Here is a 14,789-nt window from a genome sequence, read left to right as displayed (position 1 = left end):
GCAGAATATAAGAACCCGTCTCTTAATTTTTAACTAAAAAAACTAAGAACCGGTTCTTAAATAAGAGTTTTAAGAGACGGTTCTTATCGTTTTTAGTTAAAAGTTAAGAGGCGGGTTCTTATATTCCGCTAAGAACTCCATCCTAAGAACCTCCCAATAATCATGCTCTTAGTAATCATACTGGGAAGCTCCTTTAATGTTGCGATGAGAGTGGAATTGAACCTTCCAATCTGGGAAGCTATTGAGTAATGGCAAGATCTTTGAAGAGTAAAACAAAAGTGATGACCATGCCGAAGGTTTAGAAATGACTCTAATGAGATCATGATCATCACTAGCAAAAATGATGGAATTAAAATTGAGTGTTTTCAAACACTCAATAGCCCATTTTCAGCTTTCTAGAGATGCATCATGTTTGCTCGAGATTTCATTAAAAGAGAGCCTTCCATGGAGAAGAACTTTACCTTCACTGTTACGAAAAATCTACGAGGCTCCACTTTCTTGCTTGGTCTTATCCCATGCACAACCAATATCACATTTGAACCAAGAGATAGGAGGAGGTTTCCAACCAAAAATAATCTTTTTTTTTTCTTTTCGAGATCAATATCTTTTTTTTGTTTTTCAATTGACTTAATCAAAAACCAGTGATTAACTTCTTCCTAGGTAGAATTGATGAATTCTGGACCCAAAGATAAGTTACATTCAAAGAAGAAGGAGTTTATGTTCTTTCAAAGTGTCCATAAAATCCAAGCTCCATTTCTTCTGATTCTTTCTGGGATAAGCTGATTCTTTGATGTTTTCAAAACATAAAAGATGTTTGATAGATAGAGGCATCATCAAATCCATTTGGAGGGTGGGGGAAATTGCTCAAAGCCCAAATTTGTTTAGTCACCGTGCAGATAAAGATAACATGGTTTATTGATTCACCTTATAAACCACAAATTTGGCATCTCGTGTCTACTTTCATACCTATGTCGATGAGATTATCAGCAACTGGAAGGGCATCACTAACAGCTTTCCGGAGAAATAATTTGATTTTTGGAGCAGTAGATAAAGCCCAAATGTGCTCTTTGATCCCACTCAGAGACGGGAGAGACTCACCATTAACCAAAGCTTATTTCTTAGCCTCTCTTTCAGCTAGCCAATGTCCATATTTAACCGAATATTCACCTGTTCGAGTATGATTCCAAATGAAAAAATCTGGTAAAGAGTTGACCGGTTTGATCTTGAGGATAATCTCTACATCTTGCGGATAAAAGAGGTCTTATAGCAAGCTTTGATTCCAAATATGAGAATTATCCATCATAAGATTGTTAACTTTGAGATTCAAATCAATCAAAATATTCTTCATAAGGGAAATACACATCAAGGTTCCATCTACTAACCAAGGAGATGACCAAACATATATAAATCTTCCATCTCCAACCATGTGTCTGAGAACTTTTTTCAGAAGCTCTCTACCAAAAAGGATACTCCTCCAAGCATAAGAAGGACGAGAACCTATAGTAGCTGGTAGGAAGGAATTTTCAGGAAAATACATGCTTTGAGGAATCAACTAAGGAGAGAGGAAGGAGATGAAAGAATTCCCCATGCTTGTTTGGCATGAAGGGCTTGGTTAAAAGTCTCAATGTCTTTGAAACCCATCCCTCCAAGCTCTTTTGGAATGCATAATTTTTCCCAATTTAGCCAATGTATTTTACCCTTATCTTCTGTGGAGTTCCACCAAAAATTAGCCATTGCTGAAGTAAGATTCTTGCAAGTCGTTTTAGGTAACTTGAAACAACTCATGGCATGAATGGTCATAGAAAGAGTAATAGACTTCAAAATAATTTCTTTACCAGCTTGGGAAAGAAATTTGGTATACCATCCAGACATCCTCTCCGTCAACTTGTCCTGAATATAACTGAGTAGTTGAACTTTATATCCACTAAAGCACTCAGGAACACCAATATAAGAACCTGCTCCTCCTTCTGAAAAGATGCCAAGCGTAAGTTGAATCTGTTCCTTCAGGTTTGAATCGATATTCTTGCCAAACGTGAGAGATGATTTGGCTAAATTAATTACTTGCCCTATCACTTATTCATACTTATGAAAGATCTCCTGGAAGACTTGACACTGAAACAAGTCTACCTTGAAGAGAAACAGACTATCGTCTGAAAAAAAAGTGATGAATAGCTGGACCTTCTCCGGAGAATTGAATACCGCTTAAAAGATCCTCATTTGAAGCTTGGTTGAGCAGGAAAGATAAACCTTTAGCACAAAGAACAAATAAGAAGGGAGAAATGGGATCACCCAGTCTCAGCCCTCGATGAGGAGTGATTAGGCCATGGGACTGTCCATTAATAAGAACCGAGTACTGCACCATAGAGACACAAGCCATGATCCAAGAGACTAAAGTAGAGTGAAAACCGAGAGAGAGAAGCAGAACATTTAAGTAGTTCCATTCAACTCGATCAAACACTTTAGACATATATGTCTTGGCTGCCATGAAGTTGTTTGAGACATACTCATGAGATCTGAGACTGTGAATAGCTTCATGTGCCATGATGATGTTGTCTGAGATCAAGCGATCCGATACAAAAGCTGATTGAGTAGGATAAACAATATCAGGAAGGAAGGTTTTGAGCCTTGAAGCAATGATCTTCGATATTGTTTTATACATCACCGAGCAAAGACTTATTGGACGAAAAACAGACATCAGGGTTGCATTCGTTTTCTTGGGGATCAAGACTAATTGCGTGTAGTTCCATTTAGTAGGCAGAGGAACCAACCCGCTTGCTGTGGCGGGGATTCCTGCTTCTGACTACTTGCCTTTTCCACCTTGGAGCAGTTATACCGCCTGTTTAGTGCTCTAAATGAGCGCGGTAAAGAGGCCCATACTTTCAGTATCAAAGAAATCCAAAACCTCTTTCGTCAATTGAGTCCCTACAATTTCCCAATAAGACTGGAAGAAAAAACCAGACATACCATCATCGGCTCCTGGTGCACTATCCGGTTTTATTAAGAAAGCAACGTCTTTGATTTCTTCTGGAGTCACCTTTCTGATGAGTTGATGATTCATAGTGTCAATGACTCTGGGAGTGAAACCTCTAAGCATGGAGAAATAGTCTTCTGAGTTTGTAGACTTGAAGAGATCACTAAAATACTGAATTGCCACCAGAGCTTTAGAAGCTTCTGATCTTTGGGTGTTACCATTCATATCAATGAGTTTAAAAATTTCATTCCTTTCCCTCGATATTTTATCTGCTGCGTGAAACACCTTAGTGTTTCCATCACCATAGAGAATCCCGTTGTCCTTACTCTTCTGTTTCCAAAAGTTTTTTTCATCCCTATAAGCAATCAGCCGAGATCTCTTTAAGTGATTGATCTTGGTAGAAGATGGGTTCATAGATGATTATTCTTGTTCCAATTCATCTTGCAGGCTAGTTATCCTTTCCGAAGAGTTTGCTTTGTTCTCTTTTTTCCAATTACTAAGAGTTTTTCTGCATTTTCATATACAAGACGAAACTGAGAAACGGTGAGAGACAGAACTATTCTACGCTTGGTGTATAGCTTCTTTTACGAAAGGCTTGTGAAACATTCTTTGATCAACCTTGAATGAACCTCTATAAAAGTCCTGAGAAGAAAGAAGTTGGATCAGAACCGGACGATGATCAGAACATCTTTTTGCTAAGAAGACTTGATTTCAAGCTGGAATTTTTTTGAACCATTCACTGTTTCTAAAAGCTCTATCCAACTTGCTTTGAATCCATAAAGTTCCCCTTCTTCCACCCCAAGTAAAGTTGTTTCCAATACCAGGAAGTTCAGACATACCACAACCATTAAGCATATTAGTAAAGGGAGCAAAGGAGGCATCACTTCTTTTAGGACCTCCAGAATTTTCAGAATTATTGAGAATCTCGTTAAAGTCTCCGGCCATACACCAGCTGTTCTTTTTATTTACAGCAAACCGGGTTAATCGTTTCCAAACTATGTGTCTAAAACTGATATTGGGATTCCCATACACACAAGACAAGTTAAACTATTTTTCTTCATAGATAATATGTGCATCCAAAAGGAATTTGTCTTCATACATAAAGGTTACATCAACACTGTTCTTCCAAAAAAGAGCAGGACCACCACTAATATTTACAGGGTCAACAGTGTACATATGATCATATCCTAGCCAAGCTTGAATATCTACTAGAGTATTCCGAGAATTCATAGTTTCCTTAAGAAAAAAAAACTCAGGGAAGTACGATGAACGCAGTTTCGTGCGTCGTTGAACTGTCAGTTCTTGAGGCAGCCCCAGTCCCCGACAGTTCCAACTGATGATACTCATTTACGCATTGGACGGTCCCTCACTCAGGACCATTTTTGATGCATTGCTCTTTGCAGCTTTGGATGCACCCGCCAAATCTCCTTCTTCCTTTCGTTTCTTGGTCTGTTCTTCTGATATAACTGTCTGATCAAGGGACACTGGTGCCTTTTGAGACTTCTTGCGAGAGTTATAGATCCTTTTGAATCTTCCTGGTGTCCTTTTATCTTTCTCCTTTGTCTCAGAAGCCTCAAAAGTAAATTTTAAAGGAAAGTTGTTTTGTTGCTCTACCGGACTTTGAGAAGATGGTAGAGTTAGTCTACATTAGAAATTGGTTGTAGAGTTGAAAAGAGACTGTCCTGGAGATATTGCTGAGGCCATAAGCTTTGGCTTAGAGATTGAGATAAGAGGATTGTTAAGCTTGTCTTCTTTATCATAGCTAAAGACAACTCCTTTGCCTTTGTTGATGTCTGAAGTGAATACCAGAGGGGGAGTGAGTTGCAGAACCTTTCTTTGAGTGATAGGATTCTTCTCGGCTTCTTTAACTGAGGCGATTACTCGCTGTTCACGGACATGTATATCTTCAGAGCTTGAAGCAAGGAGGTAGTTACGCATTTCTTGAAGAATTTCAGGGGCAATCTGTGGACGGCCAGATAAGGGATTGATACCAACTTGATCTTCTTTCAAAACCCCAAACAGAGGATCATTTTCAGATAGGACCTGATGGTTTGAGGGAGCTGAGAGATAGGTATGCAACTAGTAGCACAATCACCTGAGCTTTGTGCATGTTCCAGGAAAGGGCATCTATCCTTTGCATGCGTTAGTCTTTCACAATGATAGCAACGCTTCTTGACTTTTTCATAGTAGTAAAAGATTGTTGTTTGACCACCACCCGGAAGATTTAGAACTCTTGATTTCTTCAATGGTTTGGAGACATGAAAGTGGATATTAACCCTGACATAGTCTTGAGATTGAGGTTTATCTGGATCGATAGCAACTTCTTCGACATGGCCGATGGGATCTCCGAAATCGGAAATAGCTCTCTTGGTGTAGGGGTTAACTGGGATGTTGCTGATACTGACCCAAATTGACACATATTGAAGGTAACCCGGCAGAGGTTTCTCAGTCCATCGTTCAATCACCAAACCCCAATCATCAAAAGTATGCATGCCTTTATCTAGAACTTCCTGAAGATCGTGTTCATGCATGAACACAAACTGAAATCTTTCTTTTGTTAAGGCGAATCCTCAGACTCGATTAGACTTTTGCCATTTCCTTGGTATATATCAATTCCGACATTCTCTGGAATTCTGGGTTTAGAAGGCGACCAATGATGCTTCATGCATTTCTTTCAGAGGCGTAGTACTGAGGGAGATCTGGTAAATTGAAAGGGGTACCATCATCATCTTTAAGAGACAAATACAGAAAAGCTCTATCCATTTCAGAAAACATACTTAGAGAAAGGTTTAACTGAGCCAAGAGAGTACGAGAGAGGAAGATGAAGAGATTTAACCGAAGAAAAACTGAAAGTTTTTAAGATCTGAGGCTCTTTTTGGTTGAAGAAACCAAAAAAAAAGAGAAACTAAAGCTCTTGAGAGGATACTCTAGAGAAAGAAAGTAGATAGATTTGTTATCGTCTTCCGTCATATTTGAAAAAACTTTACATATCTGTTTGGCCCCTTTATAGACTACAAGCAGTCTTTATTATACTTTCAGATTTCATCTATACCCTTTAACATTTGAAACAAATAATGATTCATTATGCTAAAAAATATCGACTTCTGAAACACAATAGTACAATACTAGAGCTTGACCCGTGCATTCACACGGGTGTTAATTTTAATATAATATAGATATGAAATTTTTCACTACACAAAATGTAATGGTTGCACAAACATGCGTCAGTATGGATGTTTGATTGATTTATAGTATATAATATTTTTGATAGATCGGTGGTTTCTAACTGTCTATAATTATTAATTCAGTAACACAAGTTGTAATTATTAAAATGAAAGAATGATTAGTTTCAAAAGGTACTTTAGTTTTAATAATATAGACTATAGAAATGAGTTAATATGTTTATTTATCATATCTTATTTATTTGACTGTATAACCCGTAGATAACTGTAATATATTTTCATATTTTGAAATCTGTTTTTTTTTCAAAAACATATAGATTTTATTTTACTTTAGATATAGTAAATAAATAATAAAAATGTTGAGGTACATTCTCAATATTGTTAGGTTTCAAACAGATACAAATTACAAAAATAAATATTTGTTATACATTTGAGTATTATATAAATTTGATTTTGGTAGTTATATATTAGCCGACATAAATATAGAAAAATATATTGTGAAATTATAAGTAAGGTATTACATAAGATAAGAAAAGCATGACATATTATGTGATGGTAAATATATGCTTTGAAAATTATGTTATAAATCAAGCTTTAGATTCATGTAGTTTAAGAACTGAACAAAAAGAAACCAAGCTTTAGATTTGAAACATAAAATATATAAAACAAAAACAACAGGTTAGAATAAATATTATAAAAAATAGAACATAGAGAAAATGTTATAATTTAAATTCTACCATGATTAAAACATAGCATACATATAGAAACTCGATGTTTTATCTATGGTATATAATAGAGTAAAAGATAGAACAAAAGTTAACGTTTTGTTATTTTTCTAAAATAAAAAGCCTTCAATATATTATGTTTTATTAATAACAAAAATCTTTGGTTAGAACTGAGGCATACATATTCCATATTTAGATAGAATAGAGAAGACTTTACAATACGAATTATCTTTTATAGAACGGTCAAGATAAATTAGAACATACATTTTATCCTTGTAAAAATAGTTATAATATACATTCTAGCAAATTAGATGTATGGTATATAATAGTGTAAAAGATAGAATAGAAGCTAACGTTTTCTTATTTTTCTACAACAAAATTAAAAGGCTACAATATATATATATATATTATATTTTATTAATAACAAAAATCTTTGGTTAAGTTTTGGTTGCTTTGGTTGTGTTTGTTTTAAATCTTTTTTGATTAAATATGCATGTTTAGTTTTAAATGGATTGTCTTATCATCGAATTATGTATATCACGTGATACAAATCAAATCTTGAAATAATTTTCTAATGTGAAAACAGAGATATTGATATGTTTTGCTGGCATGTACAACTCACTAATTCACACCTAATCGAGTAACAGAAAGATATACCTTCTTAGAGTAGTGTACAACTTAATAATTTGCACGCCATCAAATATAGTTATTTTATTACCAAATTCACATTATGTATTTAAACGATTGAGATGGAGAGGAACATGCTTTCGAAAATCCATATGTAATTTTACCTACGGTTGAACATAATATTTTAAATTAATTTTTAGAAATTTAACTATTATACGCAACGAAATATATTAAAATATAAGTTATGGGTTTTCGGGTTGGTCCTAGCCCAAAAAATTTTTAACTCAAAATATTCAAAGCTCAAACGGGCTAAGTACAAAAATCCAAATTTTCAGCTTAAATGATGAAGCCCAACCCGGTAATCTATAGGGCTGGGTGCGCTCAGACTGCGGACTTCGGCCCTTATTGACATGTCTACTTGGTCCTTGTTCAAAAATTCGGGCGCGGAGCCGAGTAATCGTCCGAATAATCGCTACACGGTAGGTGGCCGTGGCGAATCAGACCTCAGCGGTAGCATTAGGCGGTAGCCGTATAGTTTCCGTGTTTTAGCCGCCTAGAACGAATTATAACGAAACACGTCCGTGTAATTAACATCACGATTCAACGTTTTAAAAAAAATTCAATGGAAAACTCACTTTTATTTAATTTTCAAGTACAAAATCAAATGTTTCGTTGAAAATCTAGAGTAATCATGTTAAAAACATCATCAAATCAGTGAAAAATGTTAAGAATCTTTTTTTTAAAAAAAAGGTAAAGTGTAAAAACTGGGTTTCTGTTCGACAGAGGTGAAAAGAAGAGGACAATGGCATTATAGTAATTTCGCATTGACTTACAATTAGAAAAATTAACCTCTACCTAGATTAGAACCCATGAGTAAATAAGCATATTAAAACACCTAAACCACTAGATCACAGTACAATCTTTGTATCGCTCAACATATACTTTTTTAATACAATTTACTAAAAACATTAACACTCTGATCACCTCGAACCCATGATAGTTCATGCCATACTAATGACCAAAGCACTAGATTATGATAATATACGTATAAATGAAGTATTATAAATATAAAAATACAAAAAATTCTTCTCCGTATATTCTCCGTTTTTTTCCCGCTTTTTCAATAAATCGCTAGACCCGGGTGCACCGCACGCATAGCGCCTAGCGAGTTTCCGAACAAGGCTTCGTACTAATTCATTTTTTGCTTTTGCTTAATATCATGTCAGTTTTTTTCAACGCACATTCAAACAATCAAACCTAATTCTTTGCTTTAGCTTAAACTAATAATATTTTTAAATTATGAAAAGTAGTTCTGTAAAAGATTCCCAAAATTTCCATTTGATTTTTATATGTATTTAATATTCACTTTGATTTTTATTATAAAAAATGGGATCAACCATGAACTTAAATAACCAAAATTTCATCCAAATCAAATTATATAGTAAACAATTGTAGATCAATAATTAAATATACATAAAATAATAATAAAGTTTGATATATAAAATATCACACACAAATTTAATCTGATATTATTTTTATAATATGCAACCAAACTATTAATCATTCTATTTATGGAAGAAATTCTTTTTTTAATGAAATCACAATATATATAAATATTATCAAAAATTCGTTTTTTATTATATTATTAAATTGCAATATAATCAACATAAAATACGAAAATGTAAATTTAGTAATGGTAACTAAATGTAATATTTTTAATTCACTAAGGATACATTCGTAATTCACCATCGTCAAATTATCGTGTGCGCGACACATAAGAAACTGACTTGTCAAATAATATTATAGAGATCCGAAATTTTAAATAAAATATAATAGGGTAATTATTTGAGGGGAGAATTGCCAAGTGTGACTCAAAACTTGGAGTCAAACCCAAAACAATACCCCAACTTGGGTCAAAGGCAAAAGTAACCTAAAAGTCTATTGAAATTACAACTATCCCCTTGTGACCAAACAAAAAAACGGAATTTTTTTTACGTTTCTACCCCTCGCAAGTCGTCTGTTTAGACGACTTGAAAATAAGTCGTCCAGACGACTTAACTGAAAGTCGTCTGGACAGTTAGTCTTAAACATAATTTAAAAATTTTGTAAAAAATATTTTGATAAGTGAAAAATGGGAATTATGTAATTAACATATGTCTTAGGAGGTATAAATTAAGATATAACAAATTTCAATTGTTTTCAGCATAGATGAGTGAAAGTAGTGAGTCATGATATTCTTTAGTTTATGTTTCATCAACATATGTTGTAGTATTGTATGTGTTCTTAGGGTTAGATTTTGGAAAGCATTAAAACCGTTTTTGAAAATTTTTAAAATTACTTATGCGTGTTCATTTCTGTGTATAGTAAACACTATTTAAGTATAATTTGATTTTATAACGTGGTTAGTTAGTTAATCTAGTCATTTTAGTTTAGGGGTTCATTTTAGGGTCTAGGACGACTTAATATTTTGTCGTCTGAAAACAGACGACTAAATATTAAGTCGTCTGTTGTACATTATCAGCCAGAATAAGTCGTCTAAACCGGACCAAACCTTAAAGTTTACCAATGTACTTTTAAAGCTAACCGGATTATTTACCCAATATATAAGGTGATTTTTATTTTTTTTGTTTCATTTTTCGCGAAATTCAGAAACCCTAACAGTTCTCTCTCAAAGGCGATTTCGAATTCCCACGATTTCCGAACAAACCATCGTTCTCAACGTCAGCTATCTATCTCACTTCATTCTCACCGTTGTCGCCGCAGCTTCTTCTAACCCTAGCGCCGCCGATTCCTCTAAACCCTAGCGCCGCCGATTCCTCTAAACCCTAGCGCCGCCGCTTCCACTATTTCCGAACAAACCGTCGCCCTCGCCACCGTGGTCACCAACGTTCTCACCGCCGCTTCCTCTAAACACTAGCGCCGCCGCTTCTTCTAAACCCTAGCGCCGCCGCTTCTTCTCTGTAAACCTTAGCGCCGTTTCTCTGTAAACCCTAACGCCGCTAAGTCATCAATCTCGAGGAAAAGATGAACATAAAACGTTGTCTCTATCAATTTACTCATTCTCACCGTTTCACGTTTATTTTTTCAGATCTATAACCGCAATGACGAGTACTCCAACTCCTTCTGCGACTGGAAGACTTGTAAGTAATTTAAGTCGTCTGGAAAGTCTTCCAACTGGACGACTTAGTAGATGACTTAAATATAAGTCGTCCATTTGGAAGACTTTCCAGACGACTTAAATTTAAGTCGTCTACTAAGTCGTCTGGACTTATATTGTTGTCTTTGATTATTTTGCAGACAAAAAGGATGGATATTCCAGAACTCCCCCGTAGGTTATACACATCAGGGGAAGAGCCAGAAGCCCACAATAGCATTTCGTATCATACGGATAACAGCAAGTTGCATACTGCTCTTAGGAAAGCTCTTACTGATGACGAATTTGAAGAGCTCAAGGAGTCGAGTTTGGGAGTTTTCATCAAGTTCAAGGAGCAGGGATTTGGTTGGGCTTCAAGGCTGGTTCACTACATGCTCAGTTTCAAGCTGGACATTAAGAAGAAGTATGAGATGTGGATGGAAGGTCAGAGCGAGTGTCAAACATTGAAGCACTGATCAGATAATAGCAGCACTGAAGAGATGCGGGGATTGGTCCAGGGAAGATCGCAAGCGGCTCGCGTACCTCTCCATCTTCACTGGATTCATTGAAGGGAGAAAGTTTTCAACCGCTATACGATCTACTCTGGCAAGGCTAGTGATGGATTTAGAACGGTTTGAGAATTATCCATGGGGGAGAGTCGCGTTTAAGGTGCTGATGGACTCTTTGTGGAACAAAGAAATTGCTGGCTGTTACACCGTGGATGGGTTTATACAAGTTCTTCAGGTCTGGACGTACACAGCTATGCCGGAATTGGGTGCTAGTATTGGTGGTCCCAGAGCAGACAGTCCGTCTCCACCGATACTGGCTTACGAGGGCAGCAGAGGCCGCAGATCAATGAAAGCTGCTATCTTGAGTCAGGTATTTACTTCAATCCAAAAGACTGCGCAGACGACCAGCTGGACGACTTATCGGACGACTTATAATAAGTCGTCTGGAAAGTCTTCCCAGCTGGACGACTTATCGGACGACTTAATTAAGTCGTCTGGAAAGTCTTCCATCTGGACGACTTATTAGACGACTTATTATAAGTCGTCTGGAAGGTCTTCCAGCTGGACGACTTAGTAGACGACTTATAATTAAGTCGTCTATTTAGTATTTTTTTTCAAATATCTAACTCGATTCTTCTATTTACTGCAGACCCGCGTGATCAACTTTGTTGAGAAGGACATTAGTGAAATGTGGCCAAAATGGGACTCTGAGGTTGAGGACCTGCCCGCGGAGAACATCATTAAAGTCATGTATGAGCGGAGACCGTGGAAGTGGACCATGGATTGCTGGGAAGTCACTGGTACTAAGGTCAATACAAAACCTAAGGTTGTGACTCCATCGAAGAAGGCCAAAGAGATGGTTGTGTTGGAGGAGGAGGAGGAGGAGGAGGAAGACAATCCAAGACCTCGGAAGAAAGCTCGTAAAGAGGCTCCTAAAGTGGCTAGTGAAGAGGCTAGAGAAGAGGCTAGAGGGGTGACCAGAGAGGAGTTGGAAATTATGTTCAAGGGCGTAGCTGACTGCATGAAAAAAGGGTTTAATAAGTGCATGAGGGAGTTTAGGAAGTTGTCCGATAGATTGGAAGCTGTGGAGAAGAAGGTTGGTGTCACCAATCAGGCTACCCCTCCACCTCTAACCAATCAGGCTACCCCTCAAGATAAACAGCCTACCCCTCTTGCCAAAGAAACCGGGGGTAGAAACAAACAGGCTACCCCTCATGCCAATGAAACCGTGGTTAGTAACCAGCCTCCTCCTCATCAAACCAAACAGCAGCCTCCTCCTCCTCAAAAGAAACAGCAGCAGCCTCCTCCTCCTCAAAAGAAACAGCCTCCTCCTCAAAAGAAACAGCCTCCTCAAATCAAAGAGGTTAGTATCAAATCCAGGGTTAACTAGTTGTCCAGACGACTGTAAAAGTTGTCTGGACGACTAGTTGACCCTGGACGACTTAAACGTAAGTTGTCTGGACGACTAGTTGACCACGGAAGACTTAATTTTAAGTCGTCCAGGGTCAACTAGTCGTCCAGACAACTTTTATTTAAGTCGTCCAGGGTTAACTTGTGTGCAACTTTTATTGCAGAGATGGTTGCCGGAGGATACAGCAACCGAGGCGAACTCGGTAAATAAGATCTTGCCGGAGGATAAAGCAGATGGTGTCACCTCCAAAGAGATTGTTGCTGTCACTTCCACCGATCACCAACCGAGCCTCGCTTCCACCGATCAACAACCGAGCCTCGCTTCCACCGAGCCAAGCGATCCAGTTTCAGAACCGAGCCTGGTTGTATTGGACAAGCGTGCAAAGAGTAAACGAGCGAAGAAACCTGCTCCCACTGTGAGATCTCCTTATACGGCAGAGAAAAAAAAAGATAAAGTGGCAGCCTATAATCCATTTCCGCCAGTAAACAAAGATAAGTTGAAGGAACTCGCTGATTGGTTGAAAACTGATCCGTAAGTGATTGCTTTACCCATAATAGCTTGATTTAGTCGTCCAAAACTGATTGCTTTTTTGTTTGCAGTCATTATTTAACTAAGACCGAGGACAAACCACGTACATCACCAACAAGGTGGTACCACTTCCTCCGGACAGCCAGAGGATGGCTGGAAGACTGCGTAAGTCTTCTGCACACGACTTATATTTAAGTCGTCTGGTAACTTCTAACTTGTTATATTTAATATGCAGCATATAGATGCTTGGATTAATGTGCTAAGGCAGAGGTATCAGGAGAACCCACAAGCTTTCAGGAGCGAGCGAATGTGCTTCCTGGATCACAACTTTTCCCAGTCTTGGAGAGAGCAGTATCAGCTCTTCAAAACATCGGAACCTGATCACAAAGGTTTAGGAAGAGTTCTACCTGGTGGGGCGTCGAATTTTTATGACGGATCAATACCTTCATTTTGCCAATCAAACAAGAAGTGGGGGGAGGACATTGATGATATCTATGCGCCAGTGAACTTGGACGACAAGCATTGGGTTGCTATTTGGATATCGATCCCTAAGAGGCACATAGTCGTCTGGGACAGCATACCTTCATCTAGTGTACCAGACGCATGGGATGCGATAATGGAGCCTTTTCTCCAGATGGTCCCTTATCTGCTTGTTGAGTGCGCAGCCACCGACGAAATACGGGTCAAATACGGGTTGGAGCCATACACATATGAGAGACCGCTGAAAGGTGTACCCACGGCCAACAATGGTGATTGTGGCGTGTACGCTGTAAAGTACATTGAATGTCATGCTCTTGGGGTCTCCTTTGACCCTAAAGACTTTGCTAGGTGCAACGCGAAGAAAATGAGGGATAATATGGCGGTGGATATATGGAAGGAGCTTGTTGATCAGCATCTGAAAGAAAATGTGGATGGTGATAAGTTCGTGGGCATGTATGATTAGATTTGTGTTTGTATTTGAACTTGTCTTTGTATTTGAACATGATTTTTTAACGAGCGAAGTATTTGTATTTCAGCTTGTCTTTGTATAGATTTGTAAATATATAAGTTGTCTGGAAGAAATAAGTCGTCTGGAAGGTTTTCCAACTGGACGACTTACAAATAAGTCGTCTAGAAGGTTTGGACGACTTATTATAAGTCGTCTGGAAGGTTTTCCAACTGGACGACTTACAAATAAGTCGTCTAGAAGGTTTGGACGACTTATTATAAGTCGTCTGGAAGGTTTTCCAACTGGACGACTTACAAATAAGTCGTCTAGAAGGTTTGGACGACTTGAAGGGATAGTAGAAGGTAGTCTAAAAATAAAATACACTTGAAGGGATAGTAGAAGGTCGTCTAAAAATAAAATACACTGGACGACTTAGTAGAAGGTCGTCTAAAAATAAAATACACTGGACGACTAAAATTTTAGTCGTCTGGACGGGTAATCAAGACTGGACGACTTAAATTTAGGTCGTCTGGACAACTAGTCAACTGGTTGTGTACATTGTGGTTTCGTATGGCCAGTTTCCTTGCAGTTTGAGCATCTCCGTGCCCTGTGTTTCTTCCTGGGTTTGTGTCCTCTCATCCTAGATAGCTCCAACCAAGATTGCCATCTTGATTTCTTCGGTCTCCCCCGACCACGCTTTAGTTCTGGAGGAAAGCATTCTCGTTCCTCAATATGTTGTGACACGATAGGATATATATTCTCTGAGTATCCTGCA

The 14,789-nt window shown here is 37.7% G+C and overlaps 1 protein-coding gene across 1 annotated transcript; it reads right to left on the bottom strand.

Moving 5' to 3' along the window:
• Positions 1 to 4,618: 4,618 nt before the first annotated feature.
• Positions 4,619 to 5,463, bottom strand: LOC106383913. The gene is made up of 2 exons (XM_022701934.1): positions 5,067 to 5,463; positions 4,619 to 4,971 (listed from the first exon to the last, which is right to left on the bottom strand). Exons 1-2 carry the CDS (start codon positions 5,461 to 5,463, stop codon positions 4,619 to 4,621), a joined length of 750 nt encoding a protein of 249 aa, XP_022557655.1.
• Between the last annotated feature and the right edge of the window lie 9,326 nt (positions 5,464 to 14,789).

Source organism: Brassica napus, chromosome C9, assembly GCF_020379485.1.
Source record: "Brassica napus cultivar Da-Ae chromosome C9, Da-Ae, whole genome shotgun sequence".
Lineage (NCBI taxonomy): Eukaryota > Viridiplantae > Streptophyta > Magnoliopsida > Brassicales > Brassicaceae > Brassica > Brassica napus.
This window is presented reverse-complemented; position numbering and strand designations above follow the sequence as displayed.